General features: G+C 36.0%; 2 protein-coding genes across 2 annotated transcripts in view; both read right to left on the bottom strand.

Moving 5' to 3' along the window:
- Positions 1-911: 911 nt before the first annotated feature.
- On the bottom strand, positions 912-9,742 carry slc25a17 (solute carrier family 25 member 17). Its single transcript, XM_051714821.1, has 9 exons — positions 9,530-9,742; positions 9,012-9,072; positions 8,123-8,189; positions 7,795-7,946; positions 7,494-7,610; positions 7,251-7,399; positions 3,777-3,872; positions 3,300-3,385; positions 912-2,734 (listed from the first exon to the last, which is right to left on the bottom strand). The coding sequence occupies exons 1-9, from the start codon at positions 9,602-9,604 to the stop codon at positions 2,584-2,586; spliced, it is 954 nt and encodes a 317-aa protein (XP_051570781.1). The 5' UTR covers positions 9,605-9,742; the 3' UTR covers positions 912-2,583.
- A 5,184-nt stretch (positions 9,743-14,926) lies between these two features.
- LOC127450588 (nuclear autoantigen Sp-100-like) overlaps positions 14,927-23,172 on the bottom strand; it is a 33,734-nt gene continuing 25,488 nt past the window's right edge. Inside the window, exons 8-13 of the mRNA XM_051714820.1 lie at positions 22,105-22,287; positions 21,822-21,977; positions 17,825-18,007; positions 16,343-16,444; positions 15,382-15,518; positions 14,927-15,081 (exon numbers count right to left, since the gene is read on the bottom strand). Of these exons, the coding sequence (XP_051570780.1) occupies positions 15,028-15,081; positions 15,382-15,518; positions 16,343-16,444; positions 17,825-18,007; positions 21,822-21,977; positions 22,105-22,287 (815 nt within the window). The 3' untranslated portion in view covers positions 14,927-15,027. The remainder of the gene's footprint in view (positions 15,082-15,381; positions 15,519-16,342; positions 16,445-17,824; positions 18,008-21,821; positions 21,978-22,104; positions 22,288-23,172) is intronic.

Here is a 23,172-nt window from a genome sequence, read left to right as displayed (position 1 = left end):
ATGAAGCATTTACAGCCCAATTAACAATTTTAGGTTCCAAGAATGTTATGGGAAGGATAATTTGTGGTTTAAAAAAAAAATGAAACCCAAAAAGAACGTTCCTGTAATGTTAGGAGTTGGCACTGAAAAACAAAACCAAATGGGAACCATATACTATTGTTAGGGCAACATTATGTGTTTGCTGGTAGTTGTGTATGTTTACAGGACTTTTTATTATTATTATTATTATTTATTAACCAAGAAATAATTTTATAGAGCTTCCTTAGGCGGATTTCTATTTGTCTGTTAGGTATCGATCAATGGAATTAAAATATTTAAGCATGTATATCTCCTAGTGTACAAATATGAGATTTTATAGGAATAGTTCACCCAAAAATGAAAATTCTCACACCATTTACTCACCCTCATGCCATCCTAGATGTGTATGGCTTTCTTCTGAACACAGGCAAAGATTTTTAGAGGGAAAAAAGCTATGTAGGTCCATTCAATTTAAGTGAATGGTGACCAACACTGTGAAGCTCCAAATAGCGCACAAAGGCAGCCTAAAAGTAACCTATTTGTTTCCAGATGCAAGTGCCAGATGTACAGTGGAAAAGGAGTTACATTTTGGTCTGTTCTCACCCAGATTGCTTTAGAAAACATGGATTAAACTACTAAAGTCGTATGGATTACTTTTACACTGGTCACCACTCACTTGCATTGTATGGACCTACAGAGCTGAGATATGTCTAAAAATCTTCATTTGAGTTCAACAGAAGAAAAAAAGTCGTACACATCTGGGATGGTATGAGGATGAGTAAATGATGAGAAAATTTTCATTTTTGAGTGACTATTTCTTTAATGCTGCTCAACTTACGATTTGGCATCAGGATACTCATGCGCCCCCAAAAGGACGAGAACTTTTAGCTTACAACATTTGTCCAGTGAATTTCACCCATGATAAATAATTTTGAGTGGGATCAAGTGCTGAATTCTGAGTTTCAGATGTTTATTCCCTTATATTAAGTAACAAGTACATAAATATTCAATATTATTTATTAAAATAAAGACACCAGTTTATACTGCATTAATTTAGATCATTCATTTTATTTAGGAAATCTATTTTAAAGTTTATTTGAATGAAACTCATTCATCTAAATGACTTAGAGTTTGTGATTATTAAACACATTAAACAACAATTTGATACACTAGATTAGAGAATCGTTCTAACAATCAAGAATACATTCATATACCTGTATAACTGTTCCTGTTCTACAATGTTTGCTGGTGATTCACCATATGTGCACTGCAGTGTGAACATTAGTGCTGAGCAAGACCTTTTAAAAAGCCTGAAAATAATTCTCAGCGTCTTTGTGCAAATGCACTTGAGCTTTCTTCTGTTTGTAACATTCAAAATAGAGATGTGATGTTTCTGATGAAGTCGGCTCACTAACTGGTTATTCCACATCCTCTTATTACGAATAGTGAAAATAGACTGTTTCAAAGTTCAGACTCAAAACCTTTTAGGTTAAAGGTCAGTTGCAGTCACAGTGGGCAGTGTTTCCAAGTAAAGTCAAGTATTAACTACACAGAACCAGAAAAAACAGTCCCGAGGCTGTTGCCATATATGACTTATCAAAGCAGGAGGGCTGATCCAAGATCAGGTTATATTGTTGATCACAGAAAAAAAAAATTATATTTCACACCATGTGCACCAGCCTGAATTTGCTGGTTATAAACATAGATAGTCCATATTTGTAATGAAATGTTCTTTAAAAAAAAAACCTACATAAAATCAACCTTGCAGGAATTAAAGGAATAGATCAATGTTTACTCATGTTTAGGCCATCCCAGATGTGTATGACATTCTTGCTTCTGCAGAACATAAAAGAAGATTTTTAGAAAAATATCTCAGCACTGTAGGTCCATACAAAGCAAGTCAACAGGGTCCAAAACTTTGAAACTCAAAAAGCACATAGTAAAAAGGAGGACTTAAATATTGATCTGTTTCTCATCCACACCTATCATACTGCTTCTGAAGACATGGATTTAACCACTGGAGTTGTTTGGATTACTTTTATGCTGCCTTTATGTGCTTTTTGGAGCTTCAAAGTTTTGGTCACCATTCACTTGCATCGTATTGCCCTACAGAGCTGAGATTTTCTTCTAAAATAATTGTTTGTGTTCAGCAGAAGAGAGAAAGTAAAAAAAATCTGGGATGGCATGAGGGCGAGTAAATGAGGAGAGAATTTTCATTTTTGGGTGAACTATCCCTTTAAATTTCAGTACTAGTTCAAGTTTTGGTCATTCTTTAGTCATTATTAATGTAAAATGGCAATTACAATTACAATGACAAAATCCAACAGCCTTGTCAACAGCGAAACAATCTCTGTTTTCAAATTCTTTTAGTGCATTTTGAGTAAATATTGTGTAAAATAAGTGATAATTTAAGATAATTTGTGTACGTATTAACATTCTCCAGATATCAGCATTGGCCATAAAAACACCCATAATCGGTCGACCACCAGTCATAACACATACATACTCAGTGCAGCCTATGAAAGTTCCTATGATATTAGTGAGATCATAAAGGCCTGTTGGAGGTCAGTGGGATGTCACCGGACGTTTGACACCCATGACCCTGAAGGTGGCGCTGGCAATCTTCTCATACAGTAAGAACATCAGTGCAGCAGTGAGGACCGTCTGAAGAAGCTTCGCCTCCAGGCCTTTAAACAATCCTAGCATGCCCCACTTCCTGCAGTAAATCAATCAACAAATACATCACCTCAGTGTGCGACCAGGAATTCAATGTCACAAGCAGCCAGTGAGTCACTTTCATTTGACACTAACTTCTGTGACAACTTAGGTACTCAGAATGAACTGCAGAGAACTAAAAATTTGCAACAGTTTATTAAAGTGAAATGTGTCAACATATCCTTGGATCATTAACTTTAAAATATCTCTTTCTGTCTACCGTATGTTGAAGTGATAGTTCACAAAAAAAAATGGAAATTCTGTCATCATTTACTCACCCTCATGTGTTTACAAACCCATATGACTTTCTTTATTCTGTGAAACACAAAAGGAGATGATTGGAATGTTAACCACAGTCACCACTGACTTTCACTGCATCTTTATTCCATGAAAGTGAAAGGTGACTGAGGCCATCAGTCCCTTACATTCTACCTAACATCTCCTTCTGTGCTGTACAGAAAAAAGTCATACAGGTTTGTAACAACGTGAGGGTGAGTAAATGATGACATAATTTTCATTTTTGGGTGAACTATCCCTTTAAGTGTTTATGTGTGTGTATGTTGTACCTGACTCTATTGATGAGCAGATACATGACAGATCTCAGGCTGTTCAGTAGTTTGGGATGTTCTCTGGTCTGCCCATGCTGTCCAAACTAAACACAACAGACAAATTATAACATTACACAAATAACACAAAAACAAATTTTTATTTTTACATTTTCTGAAGAAAATGTGAGTGGTGCGTAGCTTACTTTCATTGTATGGAAAAAAGATGCAATGAAAGTAAATGGTGACTGAGGCTAATCTTCAGCTTCACATCTCTTTTTATGTTTTATGGAAGAAAGTGTGTTATATGGATTTGGAACAACGTAAGGGTTAGTAAATGATGACAGAATTTTCATTTTAGGTTGAACTATCCCTTTACGGATGAGCAATATTATTAATGATGATGCTCAAGTGAGTATGGTTTAACACACTGAATAGTAGAAGCTTGTGAAAAGTTATACAACAAACATACAAAAGGCAAAAAAGCAGATGCCTTACCCGCAGAACTGACTGGACTGTCTGAAGTGGGTAAGTTATTGTGGTAGCTATCGCCTTGGCAATGGCTCCAATAAGAAACACCTCCAGAGATGAGAGCTATGAACAATTAGACAAAACAACGTGAAAATTTAATCAACCTTTAGAAGATGACATCAATGACATTTGGGTATACTGACGCGACAGCAACCACTCATTGCAAACTCATTCATACTGTTAAAGGGATAGGTCACCCAAAAATTTTAATTCTCTTGTCATTTTCTCACCCTCATGCCATCCCAGATGTGTATGACTTTCTTTCTTCAGCAGAACACAAAGTAAGATTTTTAGAAGAATATCTCAGCTCTGTAATTCCATACAATGCATGTGAATGGTGGCCAGAACTTTTTTTTTTTTTGGTTGAAAACAGACTAAAATATAACTTTTTTTTCACTGTACATCTTGCCATTGCAGTCTCTAAGCATGATCGTGATTTAAAGCTCAACTACACTTCCTAGTGCTTGATGCATTCACAGAGTGCTAGATGGCGCTAGGAAGTGTAATCGAGCTTGAAATCATGATCACCAAGGAGACTGCTGATGTCTAGATTTACAGTGAAAAAGGAGTTACATTTTGGTCTGTTCTCACCCAGATCACTTTAGAAAACATGGATTAAATTACTAGAGTCATATATATTTCCTTTATGTGCTTTTGGTCACCATTCACTTGCATTGTATGGACCTACAGAGCTGAAATATTCTTCTGAAAATCTTCATTTGTGTTCTGCAGAAGAAAAAGGTCATACACATCTGGGATTGCATGAGGGTGAGTAAATGATGAGAGAATTTTCATTTTTTTGGGTGAACTGTTTCTTTAACAACATTATCACTTTTGAAGTTATTTAACTGTGTGAAAAACACTGATATATTCTGTGCAGAATTTAAAATTAAATGGACTGTGACATCATCAATGTTGCCATGGAGTTTCATAATCATTTTGCTGTTACCAGCAATGTTTCTATGGTAACAATGCACATGTCTACAGCCATGTGTGGAGTCATTTAGCCTTACTCGACAGATGCTGCATGGACCCACTCGAGATCTGAATGAGTGAATCCAATTCAAATCATCTTCTGTGCAAACTTGAATATGATATGGTTGTTCCCGTCTCCCAGGCAACAAAGATCTTGTGAACTAGCTTATCTGTTTATATCATACAGTATTTGCAGTCTATTCATCTTTTTTATTTGAATGTTGAAGTTTTAAGCTTTAAAGGGATAGCTCACTCAGAAATAGCAATTCTGTCATCATTTACTCACCTTCATATTGTTCCCAAACGCTTATGACATTCTTTAATTAATACAACATAAAATACGATGAAAGGCATGATGACAGCCTTAGACACCATTCAATTTAATCACATCACTTTTCCATACATTAAAGCGAATGGTGACTGAGGCTGTCATTCTGCGTAACATTGTCTTTTATATTCCATAGAGAAAAGAAAGTCATATGGGTTTCGAACAACATGAGGGTGAGTAAATGATGACAGAATTGTTTTGTTTTTGATGATGGAACATTTTTTGTGTGAACTATCCCTTTAAATGAGAGACATTGAGTATTAACCCCCCAAAAAAATGTGTCAAACCACAGGACCTTTTAAAATGAGTGAAGGCAAAATGGTGACCATCACAGCACCTAAAATACTTTCTCTTATAAATTAATACGAAATTCGGTAGCACTTTACAATAAGGTTCTATTTGTTAACATTAGTGAATGCGTTAGGAATCATGAACTAACAAGGAACAATATTTTATTACAGAAATTATTGATCAATACAATTGTTTATTGTTAGTTCATATTGTATTTCCTGTGTTTTAATTATGTATTTCTAAGTGCTGAAATTATCAAACATAATAAATTCTGTAAAAGTAATGTTCATTGTTTGTAACTAATGTTCAAGGGATAGTTCACCCAAAAAAGAAAATTCTCTCATCATTTGCTCACCCTCATGATATCCCAGATGTGTATGACTTTCTTTCTTCAGCAGAACACATTTGAAGAAAAAGAGAAAAATATCTTAGCTCAGTAGGTCCTTATAATGCAAGTGAATGGTGATCGGATTTTTGAAGCTCCAAAAAAGTTCTCACCTGTTTCAAATGCCAATGTGATTACTGTACGTTACACGCACATACCGATTCTGACCAGAAGCATGAATTAGAGTTAAAAAAAAGTACTTAAATATTGATCTTTTTTGCACCAAAAGCGATCGTGTCGCTTTAGAAGACATTAATTTAACAGCTGTCGGAGTCGAATCGATGAAGTTTATGCTGACTGTCTGTGATTTTTGGAGCTTCAAAAGAGAAAATGCCATTCACTTGCATTTTAAGGACCTACTGAGCTGAGATATTTTTCTTCAAATGTGTTCTGGTGAAGAAATAAAGTCATACACACCTGGCACATCATGAGGGTGAGTAAATAATGAGAGAATGTTTGGGTGAACTATCCCTTTAACAAATGGAACCCTATTGTAAAGTGTTACCCAACATTGTAACCTACAATTTTTATGTTTCTAAAACAAAAGCTAATGAACAGGGATGTCCCAATACCATTTTTTGGAGAACGAGTACCGATACTTCCTTTTCGGTACTTGCCAATACCATTTTTTTTTCCTGATTCCATATCAACACTTAATTTCAATTTTAGCATCTAAATCAATTAATTAATTAAAACTTTAATCAAATAAAAATATAACAATTAATTTTCATAATAATGTTGTATTATTTTAATAAAATTAAGTGCTTTTATACAGAACCTCACAGCACAATCCTAAATAAAACATTGGAGTTATTTCTGTCAAATAAAGTGCTGCATAACAGAGCATCACAGATGTGAGATATTACTTAAATATAATACATTTACTATTGATTTATTATTATTATTAGTTGTAGTAATAGAAGTATTAAAGTTAATTTTACATAACTATACAGTAGAGAAATATTTCTGTTGTACTTTTATCCATTTCAATTGAGCTTTATTTTGACGGAAGCTTTTATTTTGAAGTGTTTCTGTGTGTTTTTGACTCGTTTCTTACCTCTGGAAACACAGGTCACTACGAGACCCAGTGTGATTACTAAACCTCAAAAGTCTGTTATTTAATTAAATAAATATGTAGTGTGTATGTGCCTCGTGCTACAAAGTGAAGTAGTGCTCTGCTTGCTTTTATCTGCAACAAACAACTGCAACACAGTGCTCTTGGTGGTGTTTTCAGTATATGAGCCAAGGAGCTCTAAAAGGTATGAGCAGCCGGCGTCAGCACAACATCAGCTCCTCACAATTACAAGCACAGCACAAGTAAACTACACACGATGAATGTTCATGGAATGAAATCTGTACGTCAGATTGCACTGGAGGATTTTTACGAGCACGAATACAAGTACATGAGCATGGTATCGGACCCGATGGAACAGTAGTCTTGAGTGAAGGGTGCTGCCCTGACCTCTCTGTGCACTCCTCTTATGAGCTGCCTCTTCAGACCCTCATATATCATGAACTGCACAGCTGGATTCATCACCAGCAGCAGGGAGGGAAAGGTCCCGTTCCACAATGCTCCCACTCCTTCCTGCTGTATGATCTGCGCAAACGCATCTAGAGAGAAGGAAACAGAAAGGAAGATCATCTATTGAAGGAATCACTTAAAACTGATTTTAATTATTTATATGCCATGCCTGATGTGTTTTACCCATAATTCCTTTGTAATGTGTGGGCTGTATGTCCTCATTTCTGAATTTCGCCCCCTGCAGTTTGAGTCTGGTATTGACCACCCAGAGCGGAGTGGTCACAAGGACATTCACTATACCTAAATTCATCACAGATGAGTCAAGTGTCATGTAAACGTTGTGACATTAAACTTAATTTTCAAATACTGCATATGTCACATGTACTCAGTGGAAGTATAGGGAGAAACAGCGTGCACTAAATGTCTATTTTCATTAACTGGCTTTTTTCAGAAAACATATTAAATGCTTTTTAAATCAGTAAACCTGCAGAGATGCCAATGATAAGGTCTCGTCCGGGCGTTGACCTCTGACCTTGTAGCCAGGTGGCCTTCAGACTATGGAAACAGTAGAAGTAAACGAAGTTCGAGCAGCAGAGACTGCAAATCACTGGAAACCAGCCTCTATATGGAGCTAACCTGGAGAATGAAACAAAATTAGTTAGTCACAAAAAACACTGTGGTTGTGATTGCAACCTGAAATACCTGGGGGGGAAAAAATCAGCTATAGTCAATGACACACAGTAAAACACACAGTCACACAGGTGTTGAGTAATGTTTTCTGAAAGGTTTTCAGTGCATGTTTAATGACTTACAGACCCTCCTCCTTCATGATCTCAGCTAGAATGGCTGGAGTGGACTTGGCTTTCCTCTTGTCATCAACTGCAAAGAAAAAGTGCATACATTAAATCACCACAAACAGTAAACTCAGCTATATAATATTAAAGGGATAGTTCACCCAGAAATTAAAATTCTCTAATCTTTTCTGCACCCTCATGCCATCCCAGATATGTATGACTTCATTTCTTCTGCAGAACACAAATGAAGATTTTTAGAAGAATATTTTAGCTATGTAGGTCCTGACAATTCAAATGAAAAAATAAATAAAAAGGCAACATAAAAGTAATCTATACTCCAGTGGTTTAATCCATGTCTTTAGAAGCGATATGATAGGTGTGGGTGAGATCAGACCAAAATAAATCCTTATTCACTGTACATCTTGCCATTGCAGTCTCTCGGCATGATCATGATTTCAAGCTTAATTACACTTCCTAGTGCTTGACACATGCACAGAGCACTAGATGCCGCTAGGAAGTTTAATAATCAAGCTTGAAATCATGATCGCTAAAGAGACTGCTGATGTCAAGATTTATAGTGAGAAAGGATTAACATTTTGGTCTGTTCTCACCCAAAACCAATTGGATCACTTCAGAAGACATGGATTAAACCACAGTCGTATGGATTACTTTTATGCTGCCTTTATGTGCTTTTTGGAGCTTAAAAGATCTGGTCAGCATTCACTTGCATTAAATGGACATACAGATCTGAAGTATTCATTTAAAAATATTTGTGTTCTGCAGAAGAAATAAAGTCATACAGATCTCCGACGGCATGAGTGTGAGTAAATGATGAGAGCATTTTCATTTTTGGGTGAACTATCCCTTTAAATGGCTGTAGGGATGTGGACCAGTTTCACTTTTGTACCTTGCAGCCTTAGTCGAGCTGTGTCAAGAGGAAAGAATACAGTCATTGCAGTAACGCTGCCCTGTAAACAAACAAAAGTAATATCATCAAACAGTTTTTAAAGCACAATATGTTTACCTCATTGTTAACACATGGAGTAATATTTTAACTCTGTGACGTCAGATGTTAGGTTCACTCATGCACGTTCTCATGCAGCTGTGACTTTTTAGTCAACGTATTATCATTTCTTTAAATGTCCCACAAGATTTTTGTGTTTTGAAATCCATTCATAGGTCTGCCTAAACAAGATGTGATGTAAGATGTTATTTTACGCTTTATGAGCAATGTATAGAGATTATAATCAATGTTATGGTTTTAATGTCAAAATATTTATTCATAGGCTAGACAAGTGAGAATTTCATGCATGATTTAGCCCTCAATCAATAATGTGGACTTGAGAGATGAGTGTATAAAAATAGTCAAAATATATGAAGAACTGCCTAACAATTATTTTAAATATATGTATTGTTTATTATTACCATTGCACCGGCGACTGCATGCACGAGACTCTCGTATGAAAAAACGTCCAAGAGTTTCACATCTTTAGATCCCATTCTCGGCAATCGTAAGATGCTGGTGCAAAGTGTTGCCTTTCGTTTTTAAGTATTAACTAGAATGAACCGCAATGTAATGTTTAGAAATCCGCTATTTGTGATTCCTGGAGAGATTTTCCCGTCAACGTCACTTCCGGGTCCATTTCAGCCAATAACAAAGCTTGTAGGAATTTCCTTGACCCTGATTGGACAAAAGTTGATCTGTCCGTCGCTTTCTTTTGCCAATCAGAAACGCCCTCTTCTTCTCCCACGTCTCTGAATAATTGGGAATTATACATATATGTAATATATATTAAATATATATATTAAATATACACTGGCGGCCAATAGTTTGGAATAATGTACAGATGAAATAATGTAATTCACCAAAGTGGCATTCAACTGATCACAAAGTATAGTCAGGACATTACTGATGTAAAAAACAGCACCATCACTATTCAAAAAGTCATTTTTGATCAAATCTAGACAGGCCCCATTTCCAGCAGCCATCAATCCAACACCTTATCCTTGAGTAATCATGCTAAATTGCTAATTTGGTACTAGAAAATCACTTGCCATTATATCAAACACAGTTGAAAGCTATTTGGTTCTTTAAATGAATCTTAACATTGTCTTTGTGTTTGTTTTTTGAGTTGCCGCAGTATGCAATAGACTGGCATGTCTTAAGGTCAATATTAGGTCAAAAATGGCAAAAAAGAAACAGCTTTCTCTAGAAACTTGTCAGTCAATCATTGTTTTGAGGATGAAGGCTATACAATGCTTGAAATTGCCAAAAAATAAAAAACTGAAGATTTCATACAAAGGTGTACACTACAGTCTTCAAAGACAAAGGACAACTGGCTCTAACAAGGACAGAAAGAGATGTGGAAGGCCAGATGTACAACTAAACAAGAGGATAAGTGCATCAGAGTCTCTAGTTTGAGAAATAGACGCCTCGCATGTCCTCAGCTGATAGCTTCATTGAATTCTACCCGCTCAACACCAGTTTCATGTACAACAGTAAAGAGAAGACTCATGGCCTTATGGGAAGAATTGCAAAGTAAAAGCCACTTTTGAAACAGAAAAACAAAAAGAAAAGGATAAAGTGGGCAAAGAAACACAGACATTGGATAACAGATAATTGGAAAAGAGTGTTATGGATCAAAATTCAAATCGTAATAGTAATTTTTCACGTTATTAATGTCCTGACTATACATTGTGATCAGTTGAATGCCACTTTGCTGAATAAAAGTACCAATTTCTTTCCATAAGAGCAAAAGCTGTACATTATTCTAAACTTTTGGCTGCCAGTGTAACTGCAGTACGGTATTAACGTAAAGATAAATGTAGAAATGAAGTTCACAGTGTATGGGACTTGAGCGCATTAAGTGATAATGATGCATGGTGTACCAGTTTAATTTGTAAAGTCTACGTAAATCACCACTGGGATCAAATAAATAATGAATTTAGGATAAATACAGAAAACAATTAAAAATACATTAAAGTCGTTTATTTAAACAAACAGAAACCTGAATCATTTTTGTTGGCCTGTTCCAAATAACTTTAAATATTTATCTTGCAGATAAGTTCCTTCTGTCTGAGTTACTCTCTTTCATTTTAACCTCTTAGTTGATGTTTATATACAAGAGTATTGGTGTAACACTGATTTGACTGCATGCATAGGTTATGAATTTCCTCATGTAAATGTTCTATTCATAATGATCTTCCTGTCCCAGTGCTGCACTCCACTGGTTGACAGAACTACACTGAACTACTCCACCAACAAAATCTCATGACAACTCATAATAATTTGCTTAATATGGCGAAATAAAACTTTTATTTCTGTACAGACCGACCAATGAACAAACAGAATTTCATATTGGGCATCAAATTATTTATTTATTTTAAGAAAGGAAACGTCAGTGAACAACTTTGGTTACTCATTGCATATTTATTTATGCAATACAAATTACTAATATATCAATAACCTGTACTATGCGTCCCTCGTTTTGTTCCACAAACCAAAAATGTACAGAGATTTAGGGTTTGGTGTATGTGTGAAACTTGTGTAAAACCCTGATTTTTTAATTTTGTTCCATGGTACGCAACAATAATTTTCTTATTTAAAAAATTGTTTGGTTTAGAGTTTGGGTAAGGGGTTACACTTTATAGTTAAGTTTGGGGTTAAACTTCATATATATATATACAGTACTGTGCAAAGGTTTTAGGCACTTGTGAAAAATGTTGCATAGTGAGGATGTCTTCAAAAATAATGCCATGAATAGTTTTCAATGATCAGTTAACGTCATACAAAGTCCAGTAAACATATAAAAAGCTAAATTAATATTTGGTGTGACCAACTTTGGCTTTAAAACAGCCCCAATTCTCCTAGGTACACCTGGACACAGTTTTTCTTGGTTGTTGGCAGATTGGATGTTCCAAGCTTCTTGGAGAATTCACCACAGTTCTTCTATCTATTTAGGCTGTCTCGATTGCTTCCGTCTCTTCATGTAATCCCAGACTGATGTTCAGTGGGGGGCTCTGTGGGGGCAATGCCATCTCTTGCAGAGTGCCCTGTTCTTCTATTCTAATCTTTTCTATTTGCAAAAGTAATGTTTGGGAGTCTAAAATATATTTTTCCAATTGACACACTAAAGCTGAAGATATAAATTACCATCTTAAGACAAATATTTTGTGAAACATCTTAAGTGCCTAAAACATTTGCACAGTACTATATATATATACAGTATATGTAAATGCCCATGTGCCTTGCTCATTAGTTAGAGGTGATAATGTTGTCCCTCAAAGAAAATACCAAATGGTCCAGAAATTTTATTCTGATATTTTTGAGGTGTCTCCTTAAGTACCTTCTGCTTACAAACCAGTTGTAATCTGGAAATAAATTCTGCACTGTTTATGTTATACTTTGTACCTAGTTATTACTATTAACTTACTTATAGATAATATTTACACTGCGTGCACAATTATTAGGCAAGTGAATATTCTGATCTTATCATTATTTCCATGCACATTTTCCAACTCCAAACCATATAAACTTGAACGCTTATTGGATTCAATCATTTTCAGGTGGTATGTATTTGTGTAATGAGAGAGGGTGTGACGAAAGTGACTAACACCTTATATCAAGGTGTGCATAATTATTAGGCAGCTTCATTACCTCAGGTAAAATGGGCCAAAAAGGAGATTTAACTGACACTGTCAACTATCAAATATTGTAAAATGCCTTTCAGACTGATGAAACACTCTTGAAAAAGCGAAACTATTGAGGCGCGACCACCAAATCAACTGGGGCACAAAAAACGCATGGAGAAGAAAAGGCGCAAATTAACTGCAAAAGACTTAAATTAAATAGAATTAAATGTGAAGCTACCAGGAACCCATTATCCTCCAATGCCACCATATTCCAGAACTGCAACCTACCTGAAGTGTCCAGAAGTACAAGGTGTCAAGTGCTCAGAGACATGGCCAAGGTCAAGAAGGCTGAAACACGACCACCACTGAATATATTCACAAGTTGAAGCATCAAGATTGGGCAAAGAAATACACAAAGACAGATTTTTCAAAGGTTTTATGGACAGATGAAATGAGAGTGACTCTTGATGGACCAGATGGATGGGCCCATGGCTGGATCACTAATGGACACAGGGCACCACTTCGAGTCAGGTGCCAGCAAGGTGGAGGAGGGGTAATGGTATGGGCTGCTGTCATTATGGATGAGGTAGTTGGACCTTTTCGAGTTGAAGATGGACTGAAACTCAACTCTTAAACCTACTGCCAGTTTCTGGAAAGTACTTTCTTCAGGCAGTGGTACAGGAAGAAGTCCTCAGCATTCAAGAAGGCCATGATCTTTATGCAGGACAATGCTCCATCACATGCATCCAAGTATTGGCTAGCTAGCAAGGGCCTCAAAGATGCCCAAATAATGACTTGGCCCCCTTCCTCACCTGACTTAAATCTTATTGAGAACTTGTGGGCCCTTCTCAAATGTGAGATTTACAGTGAGGGAAGACAATACACCTCTTTGAACAGCATTTGGGAGGCTGTGGTTGCTGCTTCAGCAAAAGTTGATCGTGAACAGATCAAGAAACTGACAGACTCCATGGATGGAAGGCTTATGGCAGTTATTGAAAAGTAGGGTGGCTATATTGGCCACTGAATATTTTTGAAAGGCCAAAAATGTTATTTAATTGTCATTTTGTGTTACTTATTTGTTGCACTTACTCTAAAAATTGAGAATAAACAATTGAGTTGGGAGAAATTCTTCTTGTAATTTAGTTGTCTAATAATTGTGCACACTTATATAATCCCCTGAGAAAGACAAAACTCACTTTTCCTTTCTTAAACATTCTGGTTTGAGGTTCAATGACATTCTGAATTGACTGAGAGCATTGTGTTTGTTCAACAATACAATTAATCCTGAGGAATTCAATTTGCCTAATAATTGTGCATGCAGTGTATTACAGAAACAGCTGAAAATTAGTATTAGCCTAATAGATTCAATGCAAAGCATCTTTCTTTCACTCAAATCAATTTGTCATACCCCAACAACAGTTTTATTACACTAAAAAGACCACTACATTTCCACACTATTATGGAAAATTCTAAGACAGCATCCTAAACTGGCAGAGGAATGCTATAAATCACCTGCTATTATCAGTAATATATTTTCATGTACAATTCTCTGTTTTACAGAACCTGATTCTTAAACTGTTGCAGTGGATGGTTTCAGTATTAAAATGCTGAACATGATCCACCAGTTATAATCATTTACAGACTCTGTACTGTATTATTCACCTACACAAACAGAAAATTGAATTTTCATGTTCTAATGCTGCCCTCTTCTGGTAAAGATTACAATAGTTAAAGACTAATTGACTTTTTTGCTGATGAAAACTAAGCTAAGTGTACGCAAGAGTCATTTGACCACCAGAATTGACATAACACTATAAAAAGGAGAACGTTTTAGTTTTGATTTGAAGAAGGATGAGGAGAGATGATGAAGAGACTGTGGGAGAGAGTAAAATCGACCTGCCACCCATAGCTGACAGTCTTGACTTTAGAATAATGAGAAAACTGGCCCCAGAACATTGAAGGGTGCGAGAGGGTGTGTAGTGATTAAGGAGTTCTGTAAGGTACCGTTGGACAACGTTGTGGAGAGTTTTAAAAGTTATAAACACACATGCACTGGCATCCAATTTGTTATACATAGCATTATCCAAAACAGCTACCTTTAATGTGTCTGTCTTCCCCACTGGAATTAAACATCTTGAATCTTAATATCTTGAATCTTGACTATAGGTAACTAGTTAGTTAACTTAGATGTTTAAAACAGTCACAAATTTATTATAAACATGCATGAGATCAATATTTTGAAGCTTTGGAAATGGTGGATGAATTATCAATGACTGCATTATGGAAGTACATCATTTACGGAGAGTAAAATTTCCCTTACAGCAAGGTATCTTCAATTCACCCGTCTAAAAAGAAAAAAGGAACCACAAACAAAAGGTGATTTGAACAGAATGCTTTGGGGGGTTTTCTCCAAGAAAAAGCCAATGAGATTTTAAATAAAGTGGCTATATGGATAATAACAATGCAATCATTTCTTAAATGACAAAACTAAGTATCCTTTTTCAGGACAGAAGATACTGCTTTTCAGCTTTTTTTATAGGTGGTAAACTACAGTCATTTGACATAAACAGATCTAGTTAGATATATACAAGATATAAAACTCTATAAAGCATATTATTAGCATTATCACATCAACTGCCCCTTACCTCCATTAGGTTTTTGAGGGGTATGCCTTGGCATAATATGCTTGTCTTCCACTTCTTGCATGATCCTTTCCCACCACGCCGCTCGAATTCATTTGGGGTGATTAATTTTCGACGATACGTAATGCAGTATTTTTTTCCTGCAGAGATATGTATGGTGAATTTTGATGTAAAAGTAATAGTACATGTATAGTTATAAAAACCTGAAATGGCCAGTTAATCTGTTGTCATGTCAAAAGCTATTTGAATACTAAAGCTGAAGTGTAATTTCTGAGCCACTAGCGTCACTAAACGTAATTGCTAATATAAACATTGTTCTCAAACTGCTTTCACTAAAACACCCTCGTCTGCTAATGATCGAACAAGTAGATTCAAGTAGACACATGCCACTGATTGAGTCAATGTTGCGGTGTCTGTTTGCTTTTATAGTGCCACTGAGGCACAGTGTTTACAGTTTTAAAAAAAAAAAAAAGAAAAAAGAAATTAACCAACGAATGGCTTACCTATATTTGTTTCTGCATGCTGGGATAGGAGAAAGTACTTTAACAGAAGAAGTTACACACTTCAGCTTCAAATAGTTGTAGATAACATATGAAGGCTTGTGCACACTGTTTTCCCATGCAGTGTGTTAACCTTATTGGTGATTGTTGGGGCAGTATAAAAATTACAATTGGCAAAGGACATGGTTTTGTGTCCATTTGAGATGTTTTGGAATTGTTTTTCACCATTCACTTTCATTTGATCTTTTTTCCATACAGTGAAAGTGAATGGTGACTCTGTTTCATCAAAAAAAGACGGGGTTTGAACAAAATGAGGGTGAATAAATTATGACAGAATTTTCATTTTTGGATGACCTATACATTTATTTATGCTATGAGAGTTCATATCCCTTTGAGGATCCACTTTTGTTATATTACTGTATCTTGAGATGGAATAAAACATTTAAATAATGAGAGAAACTTACTGATAGACAGTGCTATTCTGTCCAGCTTGGCCTTTTTCTTCCCACATGTGACAGGAAGCCATTTCTTTTTCGCAGAAAAGCCCAAGAGATTCTTTTGTCCCTCTTGGGTGAAGAGAAATGTAATGACCAAATTGTTGTACTACTGTATGTGTTTAATATTTATTATATTTAACTAGTGAGAACATGCCACACAGATTCCACACACACACACAAATCTTTCTTATAAAGTAATTCAAAGTGTCTACTTCTAGTATTCACAGTAAACTGCATTACATATTCTGTATCACAGAAAAAAAGAAAAGAAAAAATGAGTAAATAAAACCGGTTGTGTGTCTGGTTTATTGTTAGTCATTTAGTGATAATGTAGGGGAGACTGGGCACAATTGTTAAAAAAAAAAAAAAAAAAAAAAAAAAAAAAAAAAAAATTCATAGACTCATAGACTACTCCAACTCTATTTGACATATTTTGGTATAATAAGCATACACATGTGCAAACTGTAATAGTACCACTCAAATATTTACATTGAGAAAGATTTGATCATAATACTGTATTTAATACAAGCAGTGTTACACAATATTACAACTGCCCCTATCATATCTGAAATAAAAGCACACCTCAAAGTTATAATATTACAGCTATAACACCTATTAATATTACTGAATAGATTTGATTGTTGATATCAATTCTTTAAACTGTCAAGAATAATGTGCGTTTAAATCAAATTCTTACATGGGACCTACATTTTAATTATTTAAATTTTGTTGATCAGCTTATAAGTCACGAACACTCAATTTTAAAGTTTTAATTCAGGGACATAATTTTTTTTTTTTTTTTTTTTTTTTTTTTTAAATGGAAAATTGAAAATTGAAAATTGACTTTTATTTTTATTTGATAATTTTTTTTTTTTTTTTTACAGGCAGAGAGAAAACTTAACCAAATCCATTTAAGGCAAATCAGTTCACTTGGTAGCCATCTTGGTACAGTAGTCAAATGCACCCATGCAGCTATTTGCTTGGCATACAAGTACAGCTCTAATCTACTTGACTGTAAGCTTTATTAGCTCAAATCATTGTAAAAAAAATAAATAAAAAATAAATAAACAAATAAAATTCAGGCTGGTCCATTTAACGTGCATACACCCTCTAGGTAACAAAATAAAAATAACTTGTTCAAAGAGATGATTGGCTCTTCAGTGAGGTTACAATTTCTCCCATTCATTTTTCTACAAATTGTTAGTCTCCTCAATTGTTAGTCTCCTCCCCTTACAGGCCCTGTCCCAAATGGTGCACTTCATGGGCATAATTTAACCTACGGGTGGGACATGTACCACTTTTTGCCTTTGCCAGTTTTGTCCCCACCACTTTTTGAAATACACTTTCGTCAGTTAAGTGTATAACGCAGAAGGAACATCTCCAGTTCTTCAGACCAACACGCAGAAAGATTGATAGATAGATATCCTCTTTATTTTCCAGTGAACTCACCTCTCCTCACATGTTCAGCTGTCTTCCTCTGGCTGGTAGTGCTTTGTGATGATGGTCCAGCTTGGTTACTCTCACAATTGCTCTCTGTCCTCCTTTTTTTAACCACTCTTCCTTTTCCAGCATCTTGATGCTTTGATTCCTCTGCAGTCTTGTTGTTCTTCCCCAAAGAATTGTTCTCAAGTGCTAGGCATTTTTAAGAAACAAAACAGCAAGGTTGCAGACCTCAGTATATTTATACAATATAGACAGAAGGTTGGACGGAAAGATAGATAGTCAGACGATCAGACAGTCAGTCAGACAGACAGACAGACGACAGATGATAGATAGATAGATAGATAGATAGATAGATAGATAGATAGTTTTCTCACAGTTCTTCGGCTCTTTTGCCAGCTCTTTTATCAACTTGGAGAGCTGGGGGTAAAGCTTTAAGATATGTTCCTGGTTCACACAATTCCAAAACGTCCAAACATGCTCCTTTCCCTTGTTTTCGATATACTTCAACATATTGTACACACTCTTATCAGTGCATTGTTACCAGACTTTTACTTGTATTTGCAGCCCTCCCCCAAGAAAAAGTGGCACTGCTTACCTGTCAGACATGTTCATGAGAGCTGGCGTTCAGCTCGGTGTCTATTTTCTAGCGAATCTGTGCACAAAAACCATGCGCTTCACAGGCCGCTGCCATTAGGATATGCTGGATAAGAGGATTCGTCATAGAACTATTGTTTCTTTCTACGTAGTCAAATGCACCCATGCAGCTATTTGCTTGGCATACAAGTACAGCTCTAATCTACTTGACTGTAAGCTTTATTAGCTCAAATCATTGTAAAAAAATAAATAAACAAATAAATAAACAAATAAAATTCAGGCTGGTCCATTTAACGTGCATACACCCTCTAGGTAACAAAATAAAAATAACTTGTTCAAAGAGATGATTGGCTCTTCAGTGAGGTTACAATTTCTCCCATTCATTTTTCTACAAATTGTTAGTCTCCTCAATTGTTAGTCTCCTCCCCTTACAGGCCCTGTCCCAAATGGTGCACTTCATGGGCATAATTTAACCTACGGGTGGGACATGTACCACTTTTTGCCTTTGCCAGTTTTGTCCCCACCACTTTTTGAAATACACTTTCGTCAGTTAAGTGTATAACGCAGAAGGAACATCTCCAGTTCTTAAGCAGGAGTTTCAAATTCGCACATGTGTGTTATAAAAAGTGGCGATCCAGCGCTGGAGTTTGTTATAATGAGTGCAGTAGCAGTTTTAACCACCACACAATTACGTGGGGCCATGGACGTAGTAAAACAAGGATAAATATTGGAGACATTTTCAGTTTCACTCACTCTGGCAACCCGCATGAGCTGCGAGTCTAGGGCGGGGCAGACGACTCTCCAATATTTTGAATTTGGACTGCAGTACCCATTTCAAACGCTTGTTGTCAGTCTTATATATAGCACCTTTAAAATACAGTATAAGCTCCAGGTGAAAGTAAATAACACAGAACTATATTACTATTGTATACAACAAATCCTCAAAGTAATAATAATATTACTGTATCATATTATAATGACAGTCTGGACAACAATAAATAATTGTTGGGTTATAATATTAATATATACTGTAACAACTGAAATTCAAAATATTACTGGGTGAAGTAGTAGGTTTTGCACACCCTGTTTGCGCACACACACACACACACACACACACACACACACACACACACACACACACACACACACACACACACACACACACACACAGACGTTGGTTTAGCTATCTTTATGAGGACTCTCGACAGACATAATGATTTTTATACTGTACAATCTATAGATTCTATCCCCTAACCCAAACCCTACCCCTAAACTTAACCCTCACAGAAACCTTTTTGCATTTTTACATTTTCAAAAAAAAAAAAAAACATCATTTAATAAACCATTAATGTAGGTGATCTCAGGTTTTACTATCCTTGTGGGGATATTTGGTCCCCACAATGGAGGTTAAACCTGTACACACACACACACACACACACACACACACACACACACAAGTTTTTTGTAAACATATAGGCTATGTGGGTAAATATTGCTTTTTTATCACTGTATTGTGGAAAAACTGGAAAATATGCATTGATTATCTTTAACTAGATTTTTATTTCATTAAACATTTTGAATGTACTTGGCAACAACGGCTGACAGGAAAAATGTAAAATTATGATTTAAAATACATTTTGTCATTTTTTAGCAACATTTTTCGAAATGGGACCATGAGTCGGTTGCTTGGGGCCTCAGAAATCGTAAACCCGCCCCTGAACGAGTGCTCTTTGTCGCTTTTATCAATGGCGTTGAGTGACAGCAGGTGGACATGTTCTTTCTTGAATCCAGATTCGCACCCTACTCTCTCCTCTGTTGAGCAGCTTGTGCGCCTTTCCAGTTAAATTGCAAAGAAAAATGCAACAGATGTGTCCCCGCCATAGGCGGAGCGTGTGTAAGGTGGGGAAGGCTAGTCTCCCCCTGGCCAGGGGGTACTGGCATTGATATTACTGTAACACAATAATACAATTCTGATAAAACTGCTCGTAACTGCTGGTCTAGTATCCGTTTCCCAACCACAAGTCAAAACCTTAATTAGGCTACTAGTGAGAAGGGGAAAGCTGACTCTAGATCAGTGTCTGTGGCCGGATTCACTTGAATGGCTGATCACTGTGTGCATGTGCAAGCCAAGGAGAATGTCTGAATTTCTGAAATTATTTTATATTTAGAACAAATATTAAATTAACTAGCCTAATTCTTGGATTAAAACCTATTTATTAGATAATAGTAGCAAACCAACTAGTTGAAAACGAGTTCATCCAAGTTTGTAACGTTCTTTTTAAATTAGCCTACATTCACTTTTAAATCAATACGCATCCCAATCAAACTCGAAATGAGCCAGCATGAAGAAGACTCTCTTTCCACTCGATTTTTTTCTAAACTCCAAAAACTTTTGGCGAATGACGAATTCAAGTCAGTGCAGAACCGTTAGGCAGGTCCAAGTGGTTCCGTTTCATTTAATTGTACTGCGGTAAGAAAGACAGTGCTTATAACTTACGATTCAAGTTGATTTAACAAAAAAAAATCAGGAATATACTTGCTTTAGACTTTCTTTAAAATAACGATCAATATGAGGACTGTCTGTGTAAATAACAATAATAAACAATTTATAATAAATTTTGTTTATACAATTAAAAAGTTATATTAGGGCAGATTAGAACCCAGAAATCCTTGTAGGCCTACTAGAGGCGAACACTACCAAAAGACCAGTCAGACTTTCTGGCTAATACTTACCGATCCATGTATTTAACCACGTATTTAACAAAATCCCAGTACTGACAGTGTTAAATATACATATGCATATGCAAAATATTTATTTGAATGCTTAAATTGGTCATCAAGAATCATGCCTCAGTAGCAGTCTACTGCCCTATACAATCCATGCTGCTTCCCGTTGACCAATGTGGACTGATGTTTCATGGTGGAGAAAAAAATTATGGCAGAGAAGATGATTCAAGTGCGGATTTAATATCGATTTCAATAATTGCATTTATTCTGATTGTGAACAACTGAGTACTTGTTATTTCTTGTGTATAGTGTCACTTTTTGGTGTAATGTTTACTAGTAATATTAAGAAATGAGAGAATATATTTTCTGCACACTACCATAGCTCGAAATATTCATTATCCAGTACTTATTTAAATGGAAACATTCAGTCTTAAATTGATATATGCTTGAAACTTGGCTGTGTATGTAAAGAATTTTGTGAGCTACGTCGGAGTGTGAGACTTGAGTTTTCTTTCCTGTTCATTTTACAGTGTTCAACGCACCTGTATGCAGCCATTCTGGTGTGTGTCGTATTCATTTGTGTTATATACTGTATATGATTTATTAATTAAATATATTTAAAAATGATTATTTATTAAATATATAAATATTTCGGTCTCCCTAGCCTCCTGTGATAACTCACCTCTTCTCACATGTTCAGCTCTCTTCTTCTGGCAGGTAGTGCTTTGTGATGATGGTCCAGCTTGGTCACTCTTTTTAAAATCTCTTTCTTTTCCAGCATCTTTTTCCTCTGATCGCTCTCCAGTCTTGTTCTTCCCCAAAGAATGACTATCAGGAACTGTGTAATTTTTTAGAATAAAAGCAGCAAGGTTCCAGACTTCAGTGTTATTATAAAGACAGACAGACCGACCAACACACAGAAAGATTGATAGATAGATATCCTCTTTATTTTCCAGTGAACTCACCTCTCCTCACATGTTCAGCTGTCTTCCTCTGGCTGGTAGTGCTTTGTGATGATGGTCCAGCTTGGTTACTCTCACAATTGCTCTCTGTCCTCCTTTTTTTAACCACTCTTCCTTTTCCAGCATCTTGATGCTTTGATTCCTCTGCAGTCTTGTTGTTCTTCCTCAAAGAATTGCTCTCAAGTGCTAGGCATTTTTAAGAAACAAAACAGCAAGGTTGCAGACCTCAGTATATTTATACAATATAGACAGAAGGTTGGACGGAAAGATAGATAGTCAGACGGTCAGACAGTCAGTCAGACAGACAGACAGACGACAGATGATAGATAGATAAATAGACAGATATATAGATAGATAGATAGATAGTTTTCTCACAGTTCTTCGGCTCTTTTGTCAGCTCTTTTATCAACTTGGAGAGCTGGGGGTAAAGCTTTAAGATATGTTCCTGGTTCACACAATTCCAAAAATTCCAAACATGCTCCTTTCCCTTGTTTTCGATATACTTCAACATATTGTACACACTCTTATCAGTGCATTGTTACCAGACTTTTACTTGTATTTGCAGCCCTCCCCCAAGAAAAAGTGGCACTGCTTACCTGTCAGACATGTTCATGAGAGCTGGCGTTCAGCTCGGTGTCTATTTTCTAGCGAATCTGTGCACAAAAACCATGCGCTTCACAGGCCGCTGCCATTAGGATATGCTGGATAAGAGGATTCGTCATAGAACTATTGTTTCTTTCTACGTAGTCAAATGCACCCATGCAGCTATTTGCTTGGCATACAAGTACAGCTCTAATCTACTTGACTGTAAGCTTTATTAGCTCAAATCATTGTAAAAAAATAAATAAACAAATAAATAAACAAATAAAATTCAGGCTGGTCCATTTAACGTGCATACACCCTCTAGGTAACAAAATAAAAATAACTTGTTCAAAGAGATGATTGGCTCTTCAGTGAGGTTACAATTTCTCCCATTCATTTTTCTACAAATTGTTAGTCTCCTCAATTGTTAGTCTCCTCCCCTTACAGGCCCTGTCCCAAATGGTGCACTTCATGGGCATAATTTAACCT

This window comes from Myxocyprinus asiaticus, chromosome 13, assembly GCF_019703515.2.
Source record: "Myxocyprinus asiaticus isolate MX2 ecotype Aquarium Trade chromosome 13, UBuf_Myxa_2, whole genome shotgun sequence".
Lineage (NCBI taxonomy): Eukaryota > Metazoa > Chordata > Actinopteri > Cypriniformes > Catostomidae > Myxocyprinus > Myxocyprinus asiaticus.
This window is presented reverse-complemented; position numbering and strand designations above follow the sequence as displayed.